Source organism: Ammodytes marinus (assembly GCF_949987685.1).
Source record: "Ammodytes marinus genome assembly, chromosome: 3".
Taxonomy (NCBI): Eukaryota; Metazoa; Chordata; class Actinopteri; order Uranoscopiformes; family Ammodytidae; genus Ammodytes; species Ammodytes marinus.
Window position 1 is genome coordinate 10,646,584 of NC_137232.1, and position 25,009 is coordinate 10,671,592.

Below are 25,009 nucleotides of genomic sequence, written 5' to 3' on the forward strand. Positions count from 1 at the left end.
TTATAGGCTGCCAGGGTATTTAGATGATTGAGAAACTGTCAGAGAGTGTGTGTGTGTGTGTGTGTGTGTGTGTGTGTGTGTGTGTGTGTGTGTGTGTGTGTGTGTGTGCATGCTAAGTGGAAATCAATCATGACACAATCTAACCATCATCACAAAATATGAAATTATCTTGACATAACGACATACGTTTCAAATGTTAAAAATTGCCGAGGCGTGAACAGGATTGATAAACTGTCAGGAATCTCCCCTTTAGTGTGCGTGCGTGCGTGCGTGCGTGTGTGTGTGTGTGTGTGTGTGTGTGTGTGTGTGCATCTTGGTGTGTAAACATTCAGGCCACTCACACACACACACACACAAAAATGTAATCACTTTGAATCATCTATATTTTATAACACACACACTATGAACTCGGTTTGCTGTGCAGAAAGCTCCTACTTCCCTTCATTCACTTTTTCTCCACCTTCATTCTACATTTCATTCCACCAAGCGTGTGTGTGTGTGTGTGTGTGTGTGTGTGTGTGTGTGTCAGCGTGTGTGAGATATTACTGCAGCATATGAGAAGGAGGTGGAAGCTAAAACCGTGTGGGGTTGAGATGCTGTGAGCAGCGTTGCCCCCTCCAAGCCCAATGTGTTTTTCATTCAAACTGGAAATGATCCATCTCACACCCCCGCAACCGTCCACCTACACACACACACACACACACACACACACACACACACACACACACACACACACACACACACACACACACACAGGCACATTCTCACAAGAGAACACTTGTATAACACCTGCTGTGTGATACAAGTAGGACGGCTTGTACTGTACGTTCGCTCACACACCCACACGGACATGAAGAGAATTGGATTTCCTATCTTTTTTTTGTGAATAGCTTTTGCAGATATGAAGATACACACACACACACACACACACACACACACATATTGCACATATTTGTTTCCAGTACAGGCATGCTCTTACCCAATCGTTGTATCTAATCAGGCGCGGTTGCACACATGAAACCTTCTCAACCTCTTCTCTCGCTCTTTTATTCAGATCTCTCACTTGACAGATTCATCTTCAGCGTTGGAGTTGGGCACAATTACATAACATCATGCGTGTGTGTGTGCATGTGCGTGTGTGTGTGTGCCGTTTGTTCATCTATCCGTTTCATAATGGCCAGCTAGTTATTTGAATTGTCCTCAGCTCTCTCATCTGTCATGGAGGGGGAACCTCATTGTACTGTATGATCATATTGTATCCATTACAAGTATACTTTTATTGGATTCCATACTTCCTTCCTACTACATTCATCCCCGTTTACACACACACACACCATACACACACAACGCCCCCAAGCCGCTCTTCCCTCTACTCTGGACAATATGGATGATCTTAAAGCCTGGATTTATGACCCTATCAGTCTGTTTATCTTGGCCTGGAATCTATAAGCTCGGGCTTTAAAGCGAGATAGCTCAAGCTGATCAGATGTATGGCCTGAGCTCTTGCGGGGAGGAAGGTTCAATTAACAGCAAACCAATCAGATTTCATCAACTGCCTTTTGATATCCCCAGGGAAATTACTCTTGGTAATGTTTTGTGGCCAATTCAAAAGGCACGCGTTCCCTTATTCTCTCAGATCCACCAGCAAATTAAAACCGGCTGCCAATACATCGGAAATAAAAGGCGATTTCTTAGAGGCTTTCATTTCTGTCAAATGTTATTTTTCACATATATACAGTATCTCACAAAAGTGAGTACACCCCTCACATTTCTTCAAATATTTCATTATATCTTTTCGTGGGACAACACTGAATAAATGACACTTTAACAGTGTAAATTTACTGTCCCCTCAAAATAACTCGACACACAGCCATTAATGTCTAAACTGCCGGTTACAAAAGTGAGTACACCCCTGAGTTAAAATGTCCAAATTGGGCCCAAAGTGTCAATATTTTGTGTGGCCACCATTATTTTCCAGCACTACCTTAACCCTCTTGGGCATGGAGTTCACCAGAGCTTCACAGGTTGCCACTAGAATCCTCTTCCCCTCATTCATGACAACATCACGGAGCTTGTGGATATTAGAGACCTTACGCTCCTCCATCTCCTGTTTTAAGAAGCCCCAAAGATGCTCAATAGGGTTTAGGTCTGGGGACATGCTTGGCCAGTCCATAACCTTTACCCTCAGCTTCTTTAGCAAGCCAGTGGTCGTTAGGAGGTTTGTTTGGGGTCGTTATCATGTTGCAGTACTGCCCTGCGGCCCAGTTTATGAAGGGAGGGGATCATGTTCTGCTTCAGTATGTCACAGTACATGTTGGTATTCAATGAACTGTAGATCCCCAGTGCTGGCAGCACTCATGCAGCCCCAGACCATGACACTCCAACCACCATGCTTGACTATAGGCAATACACACTTGTCTTTGTACTCCTCACCTGGTTGCTACCACACACTCTTAACACCATCTGAACCAAATAAGTTTATCTTGGTCTCATCAGACCACAGGACATGGTTGCAGTGATCCATGTCCGTAGTCTGCTTGTCTTCAGCAAACTATTAGTGGGCTTTATTTTGCATCATCTTTAGAAGAGGTTTCTTTCTCGGACGACAGCCATGCAGACCCGTATGATGCAGAGTGCGGCGTATGGTCTGAGCACTGACAGGTTGACCCCCCCCACCCCTTCAAGCCCTGCAGCAATGCTGGCAGCACTCATACGTCAATTTTCCAAAGCTAACCTCTTGGTATGATGCTGAAAACGTGCACTCAACCTTCTTAAACTGGGCTGCAGGGCAGTATTGCAACATGATAACAAATACACCTCCAAGACGACCAGTGGCTTGCTAAAGAAGCTGAGGGTAAAGGTGATGGACTGGCCAAGCATGTCCCCAGACCTAAACCCTATTGAGCATCTTTGGGGCTTCTTAAAACAGGAGATGGAGGAGCGCAAGGTCTCTAATATCGACCAGCTCCGTGATGTTGTCATGAATGAGTGGAAGAGGATTCCAGTGGCAACCTGTGAAGCTCTGGTGAACTCCATGCCCAAGAGGGTTAAGGTAGTGCTGGAAAATAATGGTGGCCACACAAAATATTGACACTTTTGGACATTTTTTCTTAGGGGTGTACTCACTTTTGTTGCCTTCAGTTTAGACATTAATGGCTGTGTGTCGAGTTATTTTGAGGCGACAGTAAATTTACACTGTTATACAAGCTGTACACTGACTACTTTACATTGTATCAAAGTGTCATTTCTTCAGTGTTGTCCCATGGAAAGATATAATGAAATATTTGAAGAAATATGAGGGGTGTACTCACTTTTGTGAGATACTGTATTACTGTTCTGTCTAAGACCTGATCTCTTTGATTTGATAACAGTACCGGTAGATTTTAAAGAAATATCTTCTGATGGTCCAGGAAGTGATTTATTTATTTAGTATTTCTTTGAACAAAACAGACAAAGAACCGTATAGTTAATTTCTTGATCAGCAGAAAATCCCATTCCAAATCCTTGGGCCTACACACTGCTTGATCAACAGGTGATCTTGGAGAAGTTAAGAAAAAAACAAAAACTCCTTGCAAGTCCTTACCTAGATGCCCAAAAAAACGTTTTCTTTTACCTCTGTCGGTAACCAGCCATGTTGACATTTTTTTTTTTTTTTTATAAAAGGTCAATGGAACTTTGTTTGCAATGAAAATTAAAAGCTTTTTACTGTGATGTAACTCGACAGTGCCTTGAGCCACACAACGTTCAAATTGCGTACATTTGAAATGGTGTGGAGGCCAGTTATCATGTAGAGATTGGCCAATAGGTGGTGATGAGACTGCAAAATGCGCCCTTCATATGTATCCCTCTCTTTCCATGTGTTTCAACATCATGCCTTTGAGAAAGAAAATTGTCAGGCAAAATCCAAATTTCGACTTGAACTGTTTGTGAGATGCTAATATTCCCCTAACTTTAACCCTGTCATGGTTTCAATCCACAGATATTGTGTAAATGATCTTAGAAACACATTGGAGCTAAAAGTCGTAAAATGTAATCAAGGATTTAATTTGTTTTTCCAATTTAATGTTCTTGTCTAATGAAGGGGCAATACAAAACTTTTATGATTTGGGTCTTCAATGCTTTTACTAGCAATCATCTTACACATTCTCCATAGTGCTTCATTCATATAAAGACCAACAGACAACCTTCCTGTGGGTGCATTGTTGTAGCACATCATTTCATTGATATTGTACACTTTTTAATGGGGGCCCCGAGATCATCTTCGTGCTCTATTGTAATAAAGTGGATAAGGGGGTTGAAGTGCACAGTCATGGAATTAACTTTGTATTTCAGGAGAGGTCAGTCTATTGACTTGTCAACACAACAAAGCGCGGAGGTTTATTGGCCGGTAGTCTGTGTCCTCCTGGCCCCAGGCTTATAGGGGCTGCTTGGCATCGGACAAACCCTGGAGCGGATGCTGTAGGGAGGGTTTTGCAGGGTTTTTTGGCAAGCTTAGGACAGGAACAGAGAAAGCTTTTTGCACCTAATGTACACATGGCCATTGCCGTCACACAACATCCGCATGCAGTGTGGACGGTGTAACGATTGACCCGGTCACCTGGAGAAAAGGGTGTGCTCTCGGCGTCAGCCATGACAGAGATGGTTATTGATCGGTACTGAGCAAAGCAAAAAATAAATAGAATAGTCCAGTGACTTTAGTGCATGGTAATGTATCAGAAAACATGTTCAAAAGTCAGCAGTGTATACTCTATATGTGAAGAGGATCTGTGGAAATAGTCAGCGATTATGGACTATGCTTGTTGTCAAAAACACTTTTAGTCAAATTAGGGGAATATCTCCTCACAAGCCCGCTACATGTCTGTACTATGAGTAGGCTACCCTGAAATAAAAAAAATCCAGTATACAGCCTTTGCTCTGTAAATAGTTCATGTTGTTAGCTCTGGTGGCCCCCTTTTTGTTTACATACCAGTTTTACAACAAGCCTTCTCCAGAATTTGCTGACTCCACCTTTAATGGATTGTCTTCTCCTTTGCCTTTTTTTCTGCGCTTCCTCTGCCACCTCCATGCATTGATTCTACTCTGGACCATTTTTTTTTCTTCTTCTCAGGAAGTATAACATCCGCGTGGAGGACATCATGGTGCGGGATGTGCGCTACATCACACTCAACTGCTGCTACAGAGACCTGCACAACGTACTGCTGACAGGACACCTCAAGACTCTGGCTCTGGTGGAATCAGTTGGTGAGACACAAACACACACATAACACACGTTATGCATACACAGGACAGTAGAGATGGAAAAGTATTAGTAATGATTTTTAATAACTTTTCAATTTGTATTTGTTCAAAAGGTAGTAACCCACCACACTTTACATTAGTTGTATTCAAAGTACTGTATATCATCCTCTAATGTGTAAAATCCATGTGTCCATCCAAGGATTATTCAGCAATAACCTTCCCATAAAAGGAACCACTAATCATCATCTATATATCGATTCATCTATGCAACTTTGCAGTATCATGAGAAGGGAGTGACGTGTGCAAGGCCTGACGTCAAAGCTAATGAGAGTGCTTACAGATCGAAACGGAAGCAGCAAGAACATGCATGAACTAAATACGTGTGTGCATATCTAGATTTAAAATGACCATTTCAAATGTTGAAAGTAAATACTGGGGGTTTCTTTCATTTCACCATAGGTTGTTTTCATTTGGAGAAAAGAGGTGTTTTTTTATGGACCCCTAAATGCACCGGTCTCATTTGATTAACGTTACTCATTCGTTTTTTTTCGTCCTGCCATTCTGTTCTTTTCAACATTGGTTAAATCAGCGGCACGCAGCCAGCATCAAACAACAGGCTACCTGTTAAACATAGTGGAGCATTTAGCAGATGAAAAAAATGAACTCTCCCTCTGGAGTTGGTGTGTAGACCAGAAACAAAGCCAAAAGAGAGAGACTATTAGAACTACAGCGCATTCACCAGTTGCTAAGAATCTCTCCAAGGTTATTCCGATGACACACACACAGGATGAATACATGTTTGAATAGGCAACTGTTTGCCAATAAGTTTGAAATAACAACTAGTTTAGGTCATTATTCAACAAAGCTTGTTCTGCTGCACCAGTGTGTCCATAAAATACTAAATGATGCATCTTTTACTCAGAAATATCAATTATAATAATGATAATATTAGTTAGAGAGAGTCAAGGCTTCAAAGTCAGATATTTTCTTCACAACCCTTTTAACTCTGTAATTATGTCAGATATTACCTTAAACCCTCATTGACACGTAAATATAAAGGCTTCAGAAAAAAACACCACACCACTCTGATGTAATATGGCTGTCTGTGTTCCACGTTGCTGATGCCTTTGGACTGGGTGTCCCTTCCAGTCTGTACCAAAAAACACATTCCAGTGACCTTGTTGGCGTGCTCGTTAAACGTGATTGATTGATTGACTTGCCGGCTCACAGCTTGCTGATGGCGCTGCTCTCTCGCCCACCTCGCTGAAGTGCAGACTTGGTATTCCGTCGCTGTCTCAATTATGCAATCGTGCAGGAACAATTAGCCGCGGCATTTAACCAAATACGTAAGCAGCACATACTGTCACAAAGGCAATTACTTAAAGAAAGCACGCTGCTACCTGCACACACACACACACACACACACACACACACACACACATATTCACTGCATACTGGGCTCTTATTATGTAACTCAGCTGAGCGCTCTGCAGTGCTGCAACATGTGTTTCGAGGCATGTGCACTCTGCTCACTCTTCCTTCTTTAAACCTCCTATGAGGAACTTTTAAATGTTAATTAACAGTCTCATTTTTCCCTGATGATCATAAATGACCTGTAATGGCAAACGTGACCATCAGTGAAAACAACTTTATTTTTATATAGTTATTCCCCCCCATACACTTTACGACAGGCAGGCATACCAGAACGGCCTAGGTTCGGTGAACGGTACAACATCAAAGTTGTATCTGCTCCACCATCGTCATGTTACCATTCTTTTTCTTACAAAGTCACATATAAAAACAATGCCTCATTGCGACACATCTGCGGTCTCTGTTCATGGACGTAGTCAATCGCTTCCTTAACAAATGCACACGCTTGAGAGCCGGTGCAGTAGAAAAAATAGCGCTTGTATCCAAAGATGTGGCTAGAATCAACGGAAACTCAAACTTCTTCTTTGTTAAATGTGCACTATACAGTTTCATGTGAGGGTCACTTGTTCACATTCACAGAGCCTGCAGTTAGTTAACAAAACATATTTTCTCTACATATAATTCTTAGCCTAAAATAAATCTATCACCATAAATCAAAACTATTTTGACGGCACCTGGAAACAAAAAGGAAGACTAGAATATATTTGTAAACCAAACTGTGGGCCCTGCTGCTGTACACAACCACAGTGTAACACTAACTTTTCAGGATGCTTTCTAACCTCAAAGTGTTCCAGTCATCCAATTTTCCTGTGAATAAAGTTTGTTTATTCAGTTATGAGAATATATTCAGAAAATGTTCCCTTCTCTGACACAGCCAAAGTGATATAGTGCACCTTTAATTTATTGTGTTCCTCCCTTCTTCTCATCTCTCCTGTCTTCCTCTTCTAATAACGGTGTTCTCCTATGTGTATGTGTGTGTGTGTGTGTGTGTGTGTGTGTGTATGTGCGTGTCTGTCTGTCTGTCTGTCTCTCTGTCTGTCCTCTCTCCTCCCCCAGAGTCTATGATCCTGTTGGGCTCCATAGAGCGTGCCCAGCTGCAGTCTCTTCTCTCCCAGCAGCTGGGTCGTCTCAGGCGGCTGGAGTACATCAGGGAGCGCGCCGTGGCCGAGAAGAAGCGCATGTCTGTGGTGTCTGAGCCGGGCAGTGAGGACGGAGGAACCAGGGTCAGCCAGGAGGTCCGCTTCCAGGTCAGAGTTATCACAATGCACATCCTGGAACATTTTGGAAACACCTCGGACTTCTTTATTATCTGTTGAATTGAATTTGATTTAGATGTATTCGCACCATAAAAATAACAAAAAACATTGGCAACAGAAATATAACATATATGTAAAAGTACAAACAAAGAGAAATTAGAAAATAAAGAACTTGTGCAGGTGAGGTAAAAAAAAAAAAAAAAGAGGCGTGTAAAGGAATGTCACCCTATAGGTAAACGAGGAATTTTTAAATATTTCTGAAACAGTCTAATTTTTCCTCTAACGACAGCAAACCAAATCATTAGTGCAAAGAATGCTATTTGTATATTTTTCTTAATGCCTTTGTCATGGGTCAGTCACCCTGGAACTACAGCTGCCGTAGTAAAAACACTACTGCTGTTGTCCAAAGGGGGTGCAAGAATGAACAAAAACTGAAAGTTCCTCGAAGCACTTTTTAAGGTCATTAAAGAAAATAAAAATGGAATTGAATGTCATTTCATTCACAAAGTTTTACAGAGGTTAAAAAATAGAACATAAATCATACAAAGTAGGCATCACTCAACAAACAAAGAAATGAAAATCTGTTCAAAGTGGCTCCGAGGAACCCTCAGTTTGTGTTCATTCTAGTTAGCGGACGCTTTGGATAAAAGCAGTAGAGTTTTTTTTATGCCACAAGCAGAGCATACCCGCACAAAGGCATTAAGAAAAAGTAGCATTCTTTGCACTGATAGTCTCGTTAGCTGAACATGTAATTCCTGATTCAGAAATATATAATAGTTCACTTAGCTACTTTAACACAAACACAAAGTGGGCTGATAGCTGGATGGTCAACAAGCTAACTACCCTTTTAATTGACTGTCAAAAAAAATATTAGCCGAGGTTGGTGTGAATGTCATTAGTTTTGCAGGTATTAGGTCAGAAAACTGAAGTACTGGACACATTCAAACTTGTCCTGATGATGGCGCTAAAGAAGCAACACTGAGTTGGGAATAAGAAGGATGGTGAACGGGTGGAATTATTTAGAAACACACATGTATGTGTGTGCTGTGTGTGTGCATGTGTGACAAATGGGTAGCTTGGAGCACCTGTTATTAAGCCATCAATAAGGGAAATAAGGAGTGTGTGTGTGTGTGGGTGTGTGCCTTTGTGCGTGCGTGCATGTGTGTGTGAGCGTGTGTGTGTGAAAAAGACACAGTATGGAGATTTGCAGCAGTGGTTTAGGGTAGATTTCTTTATAAGAGTTCCTGATCCTGCACCATACTGCTAAAAATGTCGATGTATCTCTTTTTTTCCTTTCTTCATTTCTCTCTAATCAGTTTGCAGTGAGTGGCTGAGTAGAAGACCCTCGGGCATATAGAAGTGGGAGTGGGAGGAAGCCGTGTGTGTGTGTGGGGGGGGCACGCATTTACCATCTCTCTCTTTTCTTCAATTTGTGACTTATTCCCTCTCTTTTTTCGCACTTTCTCCATTCCTTCCTTTGCTGCCTTCATCAGTGCTTCTTAAAGGTTTTCCTATGATCACTCTAGCTAGCTATATGAGGAGGTCTAAAACAAACTTCAGTGTCGACCCCTGTCCTTAAAAGCATGAAAGACACAATTGAAAAAGACTCAATTAATTTTAACATGGAAAAAAAGCATTAACGAGACTCCAGCTGTTAGTGGATGTCCAATATTAAATTAAAAGAGAATATCATCCCGGTGCATCAGCAATATTAATGATGTCTTACAAATGGGCCCACTTCACAGAACCATAGCTGAATATATTTCTCACTAGTTTCACACAAGCATTTGATCCGTGGAACTGTTTTTTTTTTGTGGGGGGGGAGGGGGGGGGGGTTAGACACCACACTGTTCCAACCACTTCAAAAGAACATTATCATAGCCCCAGCAAAAATACTTTTTTAGGTCATGGAAAGTCATTAAAGTCGTGACATTTTTACATCAAGGCCAACATGGGATCCCGTTGTTTTTCTCTCCACTCCCGCTGGTTTTTCTTTCATTCTTCCCTTTTGATTGGCCTCCATCTCATCTCTCTCCGATAGAAGTACATCCATTTGTCTAATGAGTCCGTCCGCAGAGGGGTTGATCTCTTAAGCAGGATTGGGGTTCTGTTTCTTATCTTTGTGTGTGTGTGTGTGTGTGTGTGTGTGTGTGTGTGTGTGTGTGTGTGTGTGTGTGTGTGTGTGTGTGTGTGTGTGTGTGTGTGTGTGTGTGTGTGTGTGTGTGTGTGTGTGTGTGTGTGTGTGTGTGTGTGTGTGTGTGTGTGTGTGTGTGTGTGTGTGTGTGTGTGTGTGTGTGTGTGTGATCACAGATCTCTACTGAGGAGTCGACCTTCAGTCCCGTTCGTCCAGTTTCTCAGAAGCCCCTCAAACCCGCACTGAAGAGAGTGTCTGTGGTGGAGAGGCCCACTGAGATACCCACCAGTAAGAAACACACACACACTCTCTCACAAACACAAGACTTTTCCAAACACTAGAACTATGAGGCTATCAAAAAGGAAAAGACTATGAGATTGAAAGTAAGATGGGTTCTGACTGCGCAAACAGGAGGCACATAATGTGAGTATATAACAGGATATCTGATTGATTCACTGTTTTTGAATATCTTTCTTTCTTTCTTTCTTTCTTTCTTTCTTTCTTTCTTTCTTTCTTTCTTTCTTTCTTTCTTTCTTTCTTTCAGATGATAATTCAGGCATTGCTTTAAAGAACCTGTTTTGTGCCAGTCCAGACGCAGAAGGCCTGGAGGTGAGATAGCCATGTCCTCGAATGCACCCAATAACACCATCACACACACACACACACACACTTTCAGTGGTTCAGATCCTGTCGTTCACAGGTTGCATACACCCACACAGTCCTATGCTGTCCGTCACATACAGTCCTTCACGCTCTACCTCCCACACAATCACATACACAGAACTCACACACAGTAGGCTACATCATTCAGCCTCAAATATAATACTTACTTCTCTTAGTTCTTGACCACCGAATAAATATGCAAATGTTCCCCAGCATTGCAACATTTGCTCAAATCACAATGACGTTGCAAGGATTTTTTATTTTTATTTTTTTCTAAGGTCACCCCCAAAGTAACATTAGGGTTGTTGTGTACTGTATAACATTGTGTGCTTGTCTCTGGTTGGCCTCCCCGAAGAAAAACAACAACTTGGAGAGCCCCGTGTCTCCTGAGCTCAGGAGGCCGTCCAAACGAGTGCGGATATCCGTCGTGGTAAGAGCCACCTGTCGGGGCTGTCACCCAAATGCCCGGAATCCGCCCGGCAACAGGTTCATCATCAGCCAATCAGCCGACTTGTCACCGCCACATTCCATTCCAGGGCTAATCCCAAATGCCGATGGACTGTGTGATCTGGGCCAGGCTCTGCCGAACCCCAGTCTGAGCCATCGTGCCCCGAAAAAACAGTGTTGAACATCCTCCTCCTTGTACAACCAGTGACTGCCACTAGTCGCTAACGTGATTGGATAAAGCTAGACTTCATTCCGCTCTAACCTGTTTTAATTGGTCTCATGGTCAGTTCAGGTTATAGAGAACACTTGACAACTGAAATACTACTACTGGCAATGGCAACAATTCGCATGCTGTCATTCAATTGGTTTCTTTAAAGAAAGTAACAGTCTGGAAGTCGGAAGTCCAGTAACAGATATTCACATTACGTGAAGCCCTTTACATGTAGTACATATAGGCAGAGTTGTAACGGGTAAGCAAATGAAATAAATTTAATATTTTGAACTTAGGTAAACCAATATTTGTATACTCAATGTGATTGTTCTTAAAATACCACAAGCTACACAGAATCTTATTCAATTCAGCTTTTTCTTGTAGAGAGCAGCTATTACCTGATTGAAACTAGGGTCAAATGACTGTCATTTTAAAATCAGAATGTGGGTTGAGTTGTGGTCAAGTGGTCTACAAGGATGAGGCTGTTCAACCGAAGCATGCTGTGCTGTCCATCATCAGCCATGTCACCCCGAGGCGTCCAATCAGTGACAGCCTCACAGTACAGTCACCTCCCTGTGTGGTAGCCCATCCCTGCGTTCCAATACCCACACTTTCTGCTTTTTAGTATGGTAGAATATACTGTGTATGTATAAGAAGATTTAGGATGTCGCAATTCTTGTGGTCAGATTTAGTATACTTAGAAGTAGGTGTAATACCCGAACAATATTTTTAGTGTTGAAATCAGCATGCTGTTTGTGCAATTCTGACCCACAATCCAGTGTGGCCCGGAAGAGTCTACAATGACCTCCGTATTAAAACAACCGGGGATGCGATGGATATATGAGCAAGTGGCAAGATCAATGCACAATGTTATGATGAAATAGATAAGTAAAGTATTGTGTGCCCAGTCCCAATTATGTGCCCATTGCAAGCTATCTAGATTATTTGTGTGATCAGCGGTAGTGTGTAGAATAGAAAAAAAGAAAGAGAAAGAGTATGCGATTTGGAACGCAGGGCATGTGTTCAAATGTTGAGGGAAGGGGGAGGGGAGTTCCTCTGTGCATGCAGCGTTAAATGTCCCCCGGAATGGGGACATCATATCTCTTCATTAGGGATACAGGCAGGTATTTGAATGACATGGTTCCAGCAAAACGATCCCATTTAAACCATGATGCATGAGAGGACCTGGGGAGGAGGCATTGGAGAAATATCGCCACAAAACTGGGTTGTAGCCCGCTGTCCAATTACCGGGGTGCGCACACATACAGTACGCTCCGGCAGCGATGCATGTCAATCAATGAAACAAGCATCTGATTATTGAATTGAGAGGGGAAAAAAAAGATTCCTCCCTATACAAGAACAATGACAACTTATCAATCAACTTTGATTTCTGAACAATCAAACACCACCCCCGCTCATGCAATAATCATGCATTCAGAAAAGATAGAAAAATACATTCACACATTTGATCTTTGGAAATTTCTCAGCACCGTTGATTTTTTTTTCACAATCTGGCTTCAATATATTAACTTTTGCCAATTCATGAGATGTTCACCATGTGATGTCATTCCGTTCACTATAGGAGCCACCAGCCATCCTAAAGAGTTACTTTGCGGCGCCGGTGGTGAGCATCCTATCTGTTTCTATTTCAACCCAGCAATGAGACACAAGGCCACCATAGACTTTCACTTTGAAACAAACGTGCCTCTTGTCACCTACACAATGTCTTTGAGTTGATCATGTATATATACTTTTGTTTGTGTTTAAGTCACAGCTGTTAAATGTCACCACACGATTCTACTGATTCAGTGCCACTGAAACATCCAAGTACCAGAGAAAAACAGATGTTGTGGTACTACCATTTTGTCTAGAATGACAAAGAATATGTTCATACCGAAGTTTTTTCATGGTGTTATTATCCTGAATGTGACAGCCAGGTTGTTTTATGCAGTCCATGGTTACTTACCCTATAAACAAGCAATGCACACACTGTACTGTCATTAACCATAAATAGCAAGGTGTGCGTGTGTGTGCGTGTGTGTGTGCGTGTGTTTGCGCGCGTGTGTGCGCGTGTGTGCGCGTGTGCGTGTGTGTGCGTGTGTGTGTGTGTGTGTGCGTGTGTGTGCGTGTGTGTGCGTGCGTGTGTGTATGTGTGTGTGCGTGTGTGTGTGTGTTCGTGGGCATGTGTGTCTGAGAGATTTTCTGATGGTTCAAACTCTGACTGATCTCATTAGTTAACATGAAACCGAGTTGTTTCTGTTATTTTCCAGAACTCTACCTCCCTTTTTTCTTCTTTTCTATCTTCTCTGGGAGACGCAAAAACATTTCTCAAACATTTTCACCTCTTGCGGGGGCATTTTCTTCCCTTAGTTCAAAACTGCCTACATCTAATGTGATGGTTTGTGCCCACTCTGATCCACTGTTTGGGAGTTATTGGGAGTATTATTACCAGTAAATAGCGAGGTTCTCTATTGTGTAATGAAAAATAATGATTCTGTTTTTTTACATTACATATCCTGCAGTGTAGTATAGTTTGCTACTTTCAGTAAAAGTGTAGTGTTGCCATTTCCAAACAGCTTCCTCAACACTTTTCTTTTTCTATTGACTCTGTATCCAATTGTGATATATGAAACACCACTTCTAAATTATTATCATATCAGAAATGAGATGTTTTCAATACAGATGCATTTCTCTGAAATAATTGCCAACTGATAAAGACAACAACCGGGCCATTCAAAGACAGTGCTCTGATATAGGGCCAGTGCTATGAGCGATCTGTATTGATTTATCTACCAAAGCTATGCCTCGATGGAAGTGTTTTTTTTGTCTCGGACGTCAATTTAGTAGAAATATAACACGAGAAAACACTATTCTTCCTCCTAATTTTCAGTCAATGTGTCAGCGTAACTCTATTAGCAGTATTAATGATTTATTTTTGAGGCACTTAAGCGGCGCCATTAGTTTCACATGTCAGTGACAGTTATTGAAGTTCAGACACATTTTCAATCAATCACGAGCACACAGTGGTGCCCGATCAGTCTTCCTCTATCGGCCCAAAGGCCCGTGTGTAAAGCTGTCGTATACAGCTAATAAATGACAATGTAAAGGCTTGATGTGGTGAATAAGTCAAGGAAAAACACTGACAAGATTGGGATCTCAAGTCACGCACTGCTCCCGTCAAATTCATTCGATGGATCTTAAAGCCTTTTGGAAACATGGTCTGAAAGGGTAAACATAAATAGGCCCTATACACTATATATCAACGTTGAGTGTCTTAAAAAGCTTTTGAAAAAATCTGATTGAAAATGAATGTTCATAAATATATTATAACACTTTTACTTCACTTTTTAATTGTCTATGTCTAACTTTTCAGATGCAGCCAACTACCTAAATTACATAGTTAGAAGGGTTTTGTGGATTTGGGTTTACAGGGGCTTTAAGGGGCTCTCTACCCCAGCAACATATCCAGCATTTTTTTTTCTAATGTTTGCCTCTGAAATGGATGGTGTTGGGTATGAAATAACATACAAAATGTTCACACAATTCAGCACATTACTTGCATAACGCAACCCATGCTGCACAATTACACAGCTGAAGTCAGACTTGCCTTGAGGAATTCATCAAAAAAGTACAACATTAGTAACAGAGAAGGCCCCGCCGGGAGATATTTCTCATTTGGTGGCGTAAAAATGTGAACCCTCAGGCTTGTTTTTCACACCATGACGTATGTCTGGCGTTTAGCTGTCAGGCAGTAAAAGACCTCTGAGACCGCATTAAACCTGGAGAAAGTTTAGTTTTCGAGGAAACACATTTCTTCAGCTGTAGTAATGAAAAAGATTAATGGAGGCAAAATGTGCTGCTTTCCCCCATTGACAGCAGACACACTGCTTATTACATGGTCCGTCTGCTTTTTGTAGGCAAGGTCTCTGCACAAACAACGTGAAATGTTTCCACCCTGTCTGTTCAAAAGCTCATTGATTGTCCCGATGGGGTGCTACATTAGAAGGTCAGAATTTAAAAACTGTTGCACTGCAGTTTTCATTTGAGCTTAATTCAAAAGGGATAAATCATCCTGTTACTGATTCACTATTGATTTGCATGCTGAAAAGACATGTTTTAGTATGCCTTTGAGGTAGGAGGAACAATAGAGTGGGGGTTCAGGGACATCCAAGAGGGGGCTGCTTGCCACCCCACAGCAAAGCAAAACCCTACTCACACAGGGCTCTGTGATTTGTTATCTGAGCTTTCAGTCCTTTATTTCTTAAGTAAAAAAACTCCATCACACTTTTTCAGTCAGAAAGTTTAATGAAATCAGAGTTAAATTCTGAAACCTAATTGGATTCAGTCACATGCCTTTCATGGCATTTCATAAGGATGCTGCAGGTTCTGTCCAAACCTTTTGAGACAGCTGTAATACTTACTACTTATTTATGTTAATGTTCCCTTCTATCTCCTCGTGAGACCAGCCATATCTCACAAGCTCATTCGTAAAATCCATGTTGACGTCAAAGACTTTCAGGAGGGCAGGGTCTGAAAGGAGGCTAGATTGACGTCTACATGAACCAATCAGGGGCTGCCTTCCATTAATGGACAGGGCCGATCTCCTCCCTACGGAGATTGGAGAAAGGCCAGACTGACTTTTTTATTTTTATTTTATTTTGCAATTTGTTTTTATGCTTTATTGATAGTGCAGAGAGACAGAGGTGAAATGGGTGAAATGGGTCACTCGCAGTGACATGCAGAGAACAACCGCGGGCAGGAATCGAACCCGGGTCTGCTGCTGGGCCCGGCCCGGGGGGTGGGGGGGGACGCCCTACCAACTGAGCTAAGGGCGCCCCAGGCCAGACTAATCTGTGGTTGAGAAAACGAATGCGAAGCTTGTGAGATCAGGCTGTTCGCCTTGCTTAGTTTATAATGTACAATTATATAAATATAACACTAATGAGGTTTTTAAGGCGTATTCTTATATGCGGGGAATTTTGTATTTTCTCAGTAATAAGAAAATCATTATACAATGGAACAGTTAGTTAACTGTTGTAGTATCTAGCGTCAAGCAATTGTGCATCGTTGGACCCAACCACTTTCCAATGGCCCCTCATCCATCACAGCTGGTTGTAATCTAATAACGAACAGTGATTTGTTAAGTGTACCCACGAGGAACACACTGTATGGTCAGTGCTGAGACAGATGGTGCGTTATTAGTTGCAGTGAATTTTTGGGATGTGTTAAGTGGGCCTAGAATGCATGGTAGTCATTATTGCCTTGCAGCGCAGCTAATTAGCAATGAACCCCTGTAGCACTCGCTGTGTAGTGCATTTACAGTACACTGAGCCTGTGGGCTTGTTTCCCCTGTCATCAGGAGTTATTATTAACAGTCAACAGTGTTTAAGTGCATGTGACAGCAGCGAGCAATGCTGTGAATCCATTGAAGCTCTGCTGGGCCAATACAGAAAGAGAGATTATTTTATAATTAACAATATATTTATTGCATTTTTAGATTCTTTCCATACAGATATAGAGGACACTCTGACCCCCAGCCCCACAATAGCAATAGTAGTTACAGTATTAACTATGCAATGATATCTAAAGATAAATACAACATTTTAAGTTACATTAGAAAAAAGATACATTCACAAAAAAGGAAGAAAAAAAAATTGGTATTAGTTGTAAGTACAGGAGATTAACATACTATGTACAAAGTATTGACTTGAAGCCTGCAGTGCACCCGCTATAAGTAAGGTCTCAGCGGTGCCCTGCAATGTAGTTTTCACTTTCAAGTATGGACATCATCATTGAGAGAAAAGGTTTAAAAAGGTTACAAAGTGTCCCCGGCATTTGTCAAAAAAAGAAACGGCTCCTTCAGACACATAGATTTATTCATATTTTTTCTCCCACAAGACCTCTGAGTTACACCCCCCCTCTCTCCTCCCCCCCACATGCAGCGGAAGGGAATCAACTTATTTACTCCTCTTCTTCCATGTCTTTCATCTCCACTCTCACACTTCTTCCTTGCTGGATCTGGTTTCATCTCTGCAGCTCCATTTCACTGTCTCTCCGTCCATCTTTTGCCACTCTTCAGAAGCCCTGGCCTCCTCCTCCCCCCTTTCCCTGTCTCTGCCGTCTGTCCCCCCCCCCCCCCCCCCTCTCTCTCTCTCTGTCCATCCAGGCTGTGAAATATTGATGCAGGGTAAATGACATCAGAGAGAAATGATGGCGCCCAGCCTCCCAGTCTCTCCTGGCTGTTTTTCTCATTACCCCCCCCCCCCACACACACACACACACATACTCTTGTGTTTTCTTAATGCCTCCATACTTTATTTATGATGGCTTGTGGGCTCAGATCTTTTGCAACACGTCTTTTCTTTTTTTTCTCAGTTTTTTTATTTTATTCTTTAGATCGTTGGGGAGTATGTCGTCATTTTCTTGGCGTATATGTAAAAAAACCCAGGTGATGTTTGGAGGATGACGTGTGTGTGTGTGTGTGTGTGTGTGTGTGTGTGTGTGTGTGTGTGTGTGTGTAATAGTCGTAGTAGTAGCCCCTTCTTTCTCAGCTTTCCCCACCTCAATGCTGAGTAGTTGGTTTGTTGTTCATGTTCCACTGCATCAGTATCATCCACTGAGGACAGCGAAAGAAAGCTAAACTGTAGATCCAGGATCGGTGCCGAAACTTTTTTCTTTCTTTATAGATATTCACATTGTCAGTTCTCCACCTTTTTGACAGCAATCAGAGAGACCAATACAGAAGTTACGTGATGGAGCAGCTCTTACAGAATGTAGGGATGAAGGGTAAATGGCTTGAGAGGAAGGATTTGATCATTGCAATTCTCCCCAAAGCTGAAAGAATCCGCTCGGCGCTTTCATCCAACATTATCATGAAAGAGTACTGCAGGTCTTTAACGATGACCAGTGATGCATTGAAATAATGAGCCAAGTTTCCGTGTGATCTGTGACACTTCTGACCGCAGTGGCCAATTAAACACATTTCCATTGGGTTTTTTCTTTGGTTGTGTTGCATCCCACTGCAAAGAATGAAGGGGAAAGTCTATTAAGACACGGCTAATGTGCAATTTAGGAAGGAAGTGCAATTAATTTATTTTTCATTGTTCAGAACTCATATATCATAATATCTCTGTCATTAGCTTGAAAAAGGAAGATAGAAAAAGATTGGCAATATGTTTCGACCAAGTTATACGCGTCACTAAAGTCTTTAAAACCAAAGTCCTTCCTGAAGTTTAACAGTGCAATCGGATTAAGTAAAAGAATGTTAGTTTTAAACTAGATTATAAGTAGAACTTTAGAAACAACTTGAAATACAAACTCAGTGATGACTTTAAGACTAGCTGACTGGCTGCAACCTAATCCAAGTGAGATGAACTGAAAATAAAACAATTGTAAGCAAAGCCAATCTGTCGTGCCCAAAATCTAACCCAGAAGATCCTGCACTAGAATGTGGACTTCATGGAAACCCATAGCTACATGATAACGTTATTATATCCCACGTTTGGTTCTAAGAGGACGAGTAATGATGTGTTTCAACAACAGGCTAATAGCTTGAATAATTAAAAGCATTAGTGTCAAGTGTTAGCACTTAAACCTCCTACGAGGAACGTTTAAATGTTTATGAAACGGTCCAATTGTATCCCTTTGATGATCCTAAATGACCTGTAACAGCAAAGACCATTAGTGTAGACAACGCTGTTACTATATTGTTTTTATTAATGCTTTATTTGCTCGGGTATGATCTCCTGGGAACTCGGACAAAACGATTTAAGGCCGCCTGTTTTTCCTAAACATTACTAAATCAAAGTTTACTTTGCTTCACCATAGTCATAGTACCATTTTAAATCTTACATAGTCACATATGAAAACATTACCTCATCAGGGTTGATGAGTTGAAACAAAGGCACACGCTAGCAAAGAACTTTAGGAACGTGACCGCTAGTGTCTTTAAAACACTACCGCTTTTGTCCACAGCGGGAGCTAGAATCCGCAAGAACTGAAAGATTTTCATAGACACTTTATGTTATAAGTTGTAAAACAAAAAGACTGACTCCATTAAAAACGTCCTTCAGCTATCTGATGGGGGAAAGTATTCAAGGGACAGGTGGAAGTTTTCCTCTAGTGAATAAATCAGAGGAGATGCACAGGAGAGAGTGAGCCTATCTGGAGAAGATGAGTGTGACATTCTGACTGTAATTTGTTTTGAGGGCGAGTTGTTTTGTTGCTGGATATCAGGTGCCTTCAGGGTGAAGAAGTAATTGCAGGTCTGAAAGCAGCAGTGGAATGACTTACAGTGTTTGGCTTTGAGCGTTTGGATGCTTTCCACTCAGATATTCTGAAGCTTCCAATGCGTACCCACCCAGGATTGTTAAAATCAATCCCCACATTTCACTTTTTTTCCCCCTAAAAAGTTGCATCACTCAACACAACACCATTGCCGCTGTAGTTTGAACAAAGTCATTAACGGTGTTATTTCACAATTGTCTTACAGTCTCTCTTGCGATCTAATCAGACTCACAGATAAGGCAGTAATAGCATTTGAAAGCAATGAGCGAAGAGGGCATCCGCGACGGGGGAATCGGCAGTTTAATTGCCTGCACATGAGTGATAAGTATTATTGTTGCAATGTTTCCCCATTGCACCGTGGCGTGCGTGGCACAGACATCAGTTAGAGAGCGCGAGCGTGAGAGAGATAAACTTGATAGCGTCTTTTGTCATCGCTGTACTAACAAAAACAGCTACTCAGAGGACAGGCCGTAGGGTTAGAATGATGATGATGGTGATGATGATGATGATGCTGATGATGCTAAATTCAGGGAGTCCACCCACATGGAGACAGACTGCATCCAGCCAGAGCTTCAAATTCATGTTAATAGAAGGTTGTAACTAATGCTGCGTAGGTTTGAGATCATTCTGTGTTATTTAATGGAGACGAAAGTGATATGTTTTTGTTAATATGAGTGTTGAATCACTCTATATTCATACAGCAATCCCTTAAACAATATGCCCAGTTCATAACAAAGGTCTCCCAGTCGTTCAGCTTTGCAGTAATAGCCAGATAACATTTTGAGTATCCCGCTCTTTTTTTTATCCAATCAGGAGACAAAGCGTTATTAAGAGGCGGGTCTCTGTGCCTGTGAACGATGACTCGCTAGTCTCCATCGCGGTACTGTCTGACGAAGACGGCTGCACCTTCCTTTGGTGGTGATGTAGGGACAAGTGCTAACTGCACTCACTGACAGGAAGTTAGTTAACATATCACTTACTTCCCCTTAGGGACATATTTATACCTGATGGATATAGCATGCGGATGACCTTTTAGCGTGGTCACAGAATCAGGACCAAGGATGTCAAATTGAAACATGGCGTCCGCGTCCTGTGTGCCCAGTGTACTCTTTTTCGCAAGCGTACTTAAAGGAATACTTCACCCATACGGAACCAGCGTTCTATCATTATAAAATAACTATTATAATATAATGAATGAGGTTTTTCTTCCCTTAGTCTTCCCTTGGCCCAGCTGTCCTGTTATTCCTGACCCTTACTGTGATGTCACAGTAAGGAAACTGTAGGGTTAGACAGTGAGACCATAAAACACTCTTTCTGCCTTTTCTCAGTCTAAAATGATCCGATTTGCACATTTATACTAAATAGGATCTCCGAGTTCAATACACCTTCATATTACAACCGGTGAAGTAGGCCTTTAAGTGCATTATTTTGTGCTTGTAAAACTTCATACACGGCACAAAAAGTCCCAGCATCTATTAAAGTAAGATCCGTTTCATGAACAGAGCCGTGCACATGGCCCTATCTGAGGCAGAACCTAAACTGACAGAAATATCCTTCACTGGAGCTGTTTTTTGCTCCCTCTCGTGCAAATAAAACGCTTTTGGATACTTTCAAATATATATATTTCAGGCTTATTTCTTTTTTTATCCGTTATTTAAAATATGTATTATGATTTGATTGATATCCACAATTATTTTTCAGAGCTAGAATACTTTTCCTCTTTTTGCATTTGAGTGAATGGCTGGATCAACTGCTGGGGCCAGGGGCCGCAATATTTTGCAAAATAATAATAATAATTGATAGGTTTTATATAGCGCTTTATTGCCTAGGCACTCAAAGACGCTTTACAGGGTTCCTGGTTCAATTCGTTCACACACAGTCATACCGGTGGTGGTAAACTACGATAGTAGCCACAGCTGCCCTGGGGCAGACTGACGGACCATGCTTGGCCGCTTAGCCCATAGTTGCATATGATTCTGGCGAGTGTTGAATTGTGCCAGTAGCAGCAACAGCATGTAGAGAGAGAGAAACTTATATAAATAAATTAACTACTATAAAAAAATTAAATAAAATATTCCCATCACATCTGTCTTCTAGAACGAATTTATATTGCGTATTTTCTCATTTTTCCACTATTGGTGTCTGTCATGCAGGTGGTTATGATTTAATCCTCCCTAAGGTCTGGAGTTATTTGTCTTCCGCTGCCACCCTTTCTGCTGGAGGGGAATGGAGTGCAATTCTCTCGTGTATAACTCAGAACTCTGCTTCATAAATAGGACATTTTTTTCACTGCTAGATGTCATTGACAACATGTTTTTTTTCGACACTTTTTAACAAGACGCAGGATTAAAATTAGAAGACAAAAATGCTAAGCCTTCCCTTCGCTCCTTTTTTATCCAAAATTCCACATTCATGAAACTCTTCTCGTTATATACTTTAGCTGACTTTATAATCCTACTGTGTGTGCGTGCGCATGTGTGTGCGTGCGCATGTGCGTGCGTGCATGTGTGTGTGTGTGTGTGTGTGTGTGGGTGTGTGTGCATGCATGATAGGGATACAGCAGTGTTAGATTGTGTACGTTCCCCGCTGACCCAGGCTTGGATGGTTGCCACTGATTGGGTGATGGGGTCGCTGGATGGAAGCAAAGATGGATAGCTGCAGGAGGAATGAAGGAGGGAGGGAAGGAGAGATGGAGTGAGTGAGAGAGAGAGCGATGGACCTTTTTAATCTGTGTCTGCTCACATAAAAACAGCAGAGCAAGCAATACAGCTACATTGGACAATTGTCAGCACTCTGGAGTCTGTCTGTCACACGCGCTCACACACTCTGTCTCGTTCAAATCTCATTTGAATATGCCCACACACTTCCCTCTGATTTCACTGAGGAGTTAGTCGCATGCGAAACTTTACTTTCCCAACTTCCCGTACGTACAGGGAGAAATATACACACACTCACACACACTCACACACACACACACACACACACACACACACACACACACACACACACACACACACACACACACAGACTGTCTAAACTCTGTATCCAGAAGCAGAGATTTGCTCTCTTAATAGAGCAGCTAATCTTTCTGAAAGCACCTATTTAGCATGCACAAACCAACTCTCTCTCTTTCTCTCTCTCTATTTCTCTTCCCCATACACACACACACGCATACAAACCACAAACCGATTAGACTTGAGTTCACATTTTACCTCAGTGTCTCGGTGACATTCTGAGTGCCCTTGCGACGAGCGGAATCATCAGTGAGATAGTAGAGATAAACGTGTGTGTGTGTGTGTGTGTGTGTGTGTGTGTGTGTGTGTTTGTTTTTTGTCTCATCAACTCCAGGCACGTCCGTCTGGCCTTTGCTTGCATAATGCTACAGTAGGGCACCTCTTTTCTACCCAGCGGCAACAGTTGCTAGGGTTACAGACAGGTCGGCAACCGCAGCGATGAGGATAAATGAGCTCAGGGCTCCCATCAGCCCTTGGGTCACACACTCACTCTGCCTTGCTTTCTCCCTGTCTCTAACACACACACACACACACACACACACACACACACACAGTGTTCTACTGCATTTGAACCTGAGAAAGTAAATACCTGTACTCAAGCCCATGACTAAACACCTTGAAATCGTATTTAACAGCCCATCACACCCACACACACACGCGCGCGCACAAAGACCTGCGGTAGCATTCTCCCAGCTGTGTGTGTGTTTCCCTCACCTAGCCCACTACAGTGTTCTTGTGCTTCTCTGCAGAGCACCGGGGTTGCTGGTTCGATTCCGGGCTTGTCCAAAAATGTCGTCGGCTGCGTCACTTTATGAGCCGTGAGCTCTTTGAATGCGCCGCACATTCATCATTATAATGATCATCTGCTCTGACATCTCATACATCACATCCCCCGCACTCATTACATGTACTGTGTAGTCGCCTCCTTTTTAGTCACTCATTCCATTTATGTCCATCTGTCTGAAGACGGGGCTGGCTCTGTATAACACTTAAGATGTGTGCCGCTCGGGCGATTATGTGGGTGTTTTTTTTTTCCTTTCAATATGTCACTTGTGGTTCTGTGCACAGAAAAAGTACAGCTGCTTTTTGTATTGATGTAATAACTTGGACACCATTGTTTATGTCTACCATTTGTGCACATTTCACTGCTTGTGTATAGTAGAGCACACTGAATAATCTTTGTACCGTGTATACTGAATGCCCTCCTATCGCTTCTTGTCCACAGGAGGACGCCGAGGTGGAGGATGACATGACTATCAGAGAGGTAAGACAGACAGACAATACACAAACACACATCACTCAACATAATCAGTTGTGTTAAGTTCTGTGTCTATGTACAGTAGATGCCTGCGACAGAGGTCAAAGGCTATCCGAGATGACAGTGGTAGTCCTTTAGCCAATCAGGTGACAGCTCATTAATTCAAACCTTACACTCTGATACAGTATAAAAAGGCATGTTCTCTGTTGTTGACCTGTACAGAAGCATTGGTTGGATCAAACAGCTTTAATTTAAAGGTTTAGTTATTGAAAGAGGCACTCCACCTTTTTACAAGATGTGTATACATTCATGGCCAATACCACTCAGCCTGTTAAAACAGCTCTATAATGTCTTCATATGATGATGTCATGGTGATGTCATCAAGGTTATGTCATCTCAAGATAAATTGAAAAGCCTGTGGTGTGAACTGGGTATGTTGCAGATGTAGGTGTTAACCAAGCAGGGAGAGTCTAAGAAATGATAGTGTCCTGCCTGGTGGAGTTGCATTATGGGAAGTTTAGGATAGAGTTTTTAATCGAGCTTGATCAATGCTAGGAACTTAAGATCTTGTCTCTGCTGCTTCATTTCTGTCGATTTTTTTTTTCTTGAAAACGGACTCCTCTAAGGTTTTTTTTATTATTTATTTAAATACCCTTTCTCTGGCTCTTCAACTCTACAGGAGTTCCAAACCGATAAAGTTCAGTCATGAACCTTGTGACATTTAAAATGCTGTTTTGCCTTTACCTAACCCAACAGTAAATTCTGGTGCCAACACTGCATCCTAAAACATTTCTGAGGCCTCGATAATGGCTGCATTTAAAAGTGTTTAAAGGTCGAGGCTGGCAGGATTTTATATTCTTCTTAGAGGTTTTTTTTTTTTTGGTTCTTTGTTTTTAAAGATGAATTTCTTTAAACATCTGGGCACTGTTCTTAAAAACTAAATGTGTTGCTCAAATAGGAACACATGTTTGTCAGGGACTATTTTCAGTGGCGAATGAAACCAAATGTAGTGCTGTAGTGAGTATTTCCGGCAGCATTAACGTTTGTATGGGATAGAGTGACAATAAACTG

General features: G+C 41.9%; 1 protein-coding gene across 1 annotated transcript in view; it reads left to right on the top strand.

Annotated features, from left to right (window-relative positions):
- The window catches only part of LOC307270238 (chloride channel protein 2-like), a gene marked incomplete at both ends in the record, with an annotated part of 146,064 nt that overhangs the window by 112,551 nt on the left and 8,504 nt on the right, over positions 1–25,009 (top strand). Inside the window, 7 exons of the mRNA XM_080053429.1 lie at positions 5,108–5,241; positions 7,726–7,916; positions 10,236–10,347; positions 10,604–10,668; positions 11,078–11,152; positions 12,963–12,995; positions 23,906–23,944. Coding sequence (XP_079909555.1) covers positions 5,108–5,241; positions 7,726–7,916; positions 10,236–10,347; positions 10,604–10,668; positions 11,078–11,152; positions 12,963–12,995; positions 23,906–23,944 — 649 coding nt within the window. The remainder of the gene's footprint in view (positions 1–5,107; positions 5,242–7,725; positions 7,917–10,235; positions 10,348–10,603; positions 10,669–11,077; positions 11,153–12,962; positions 12,996–23,905; positions 23,945–25,009) is intronic.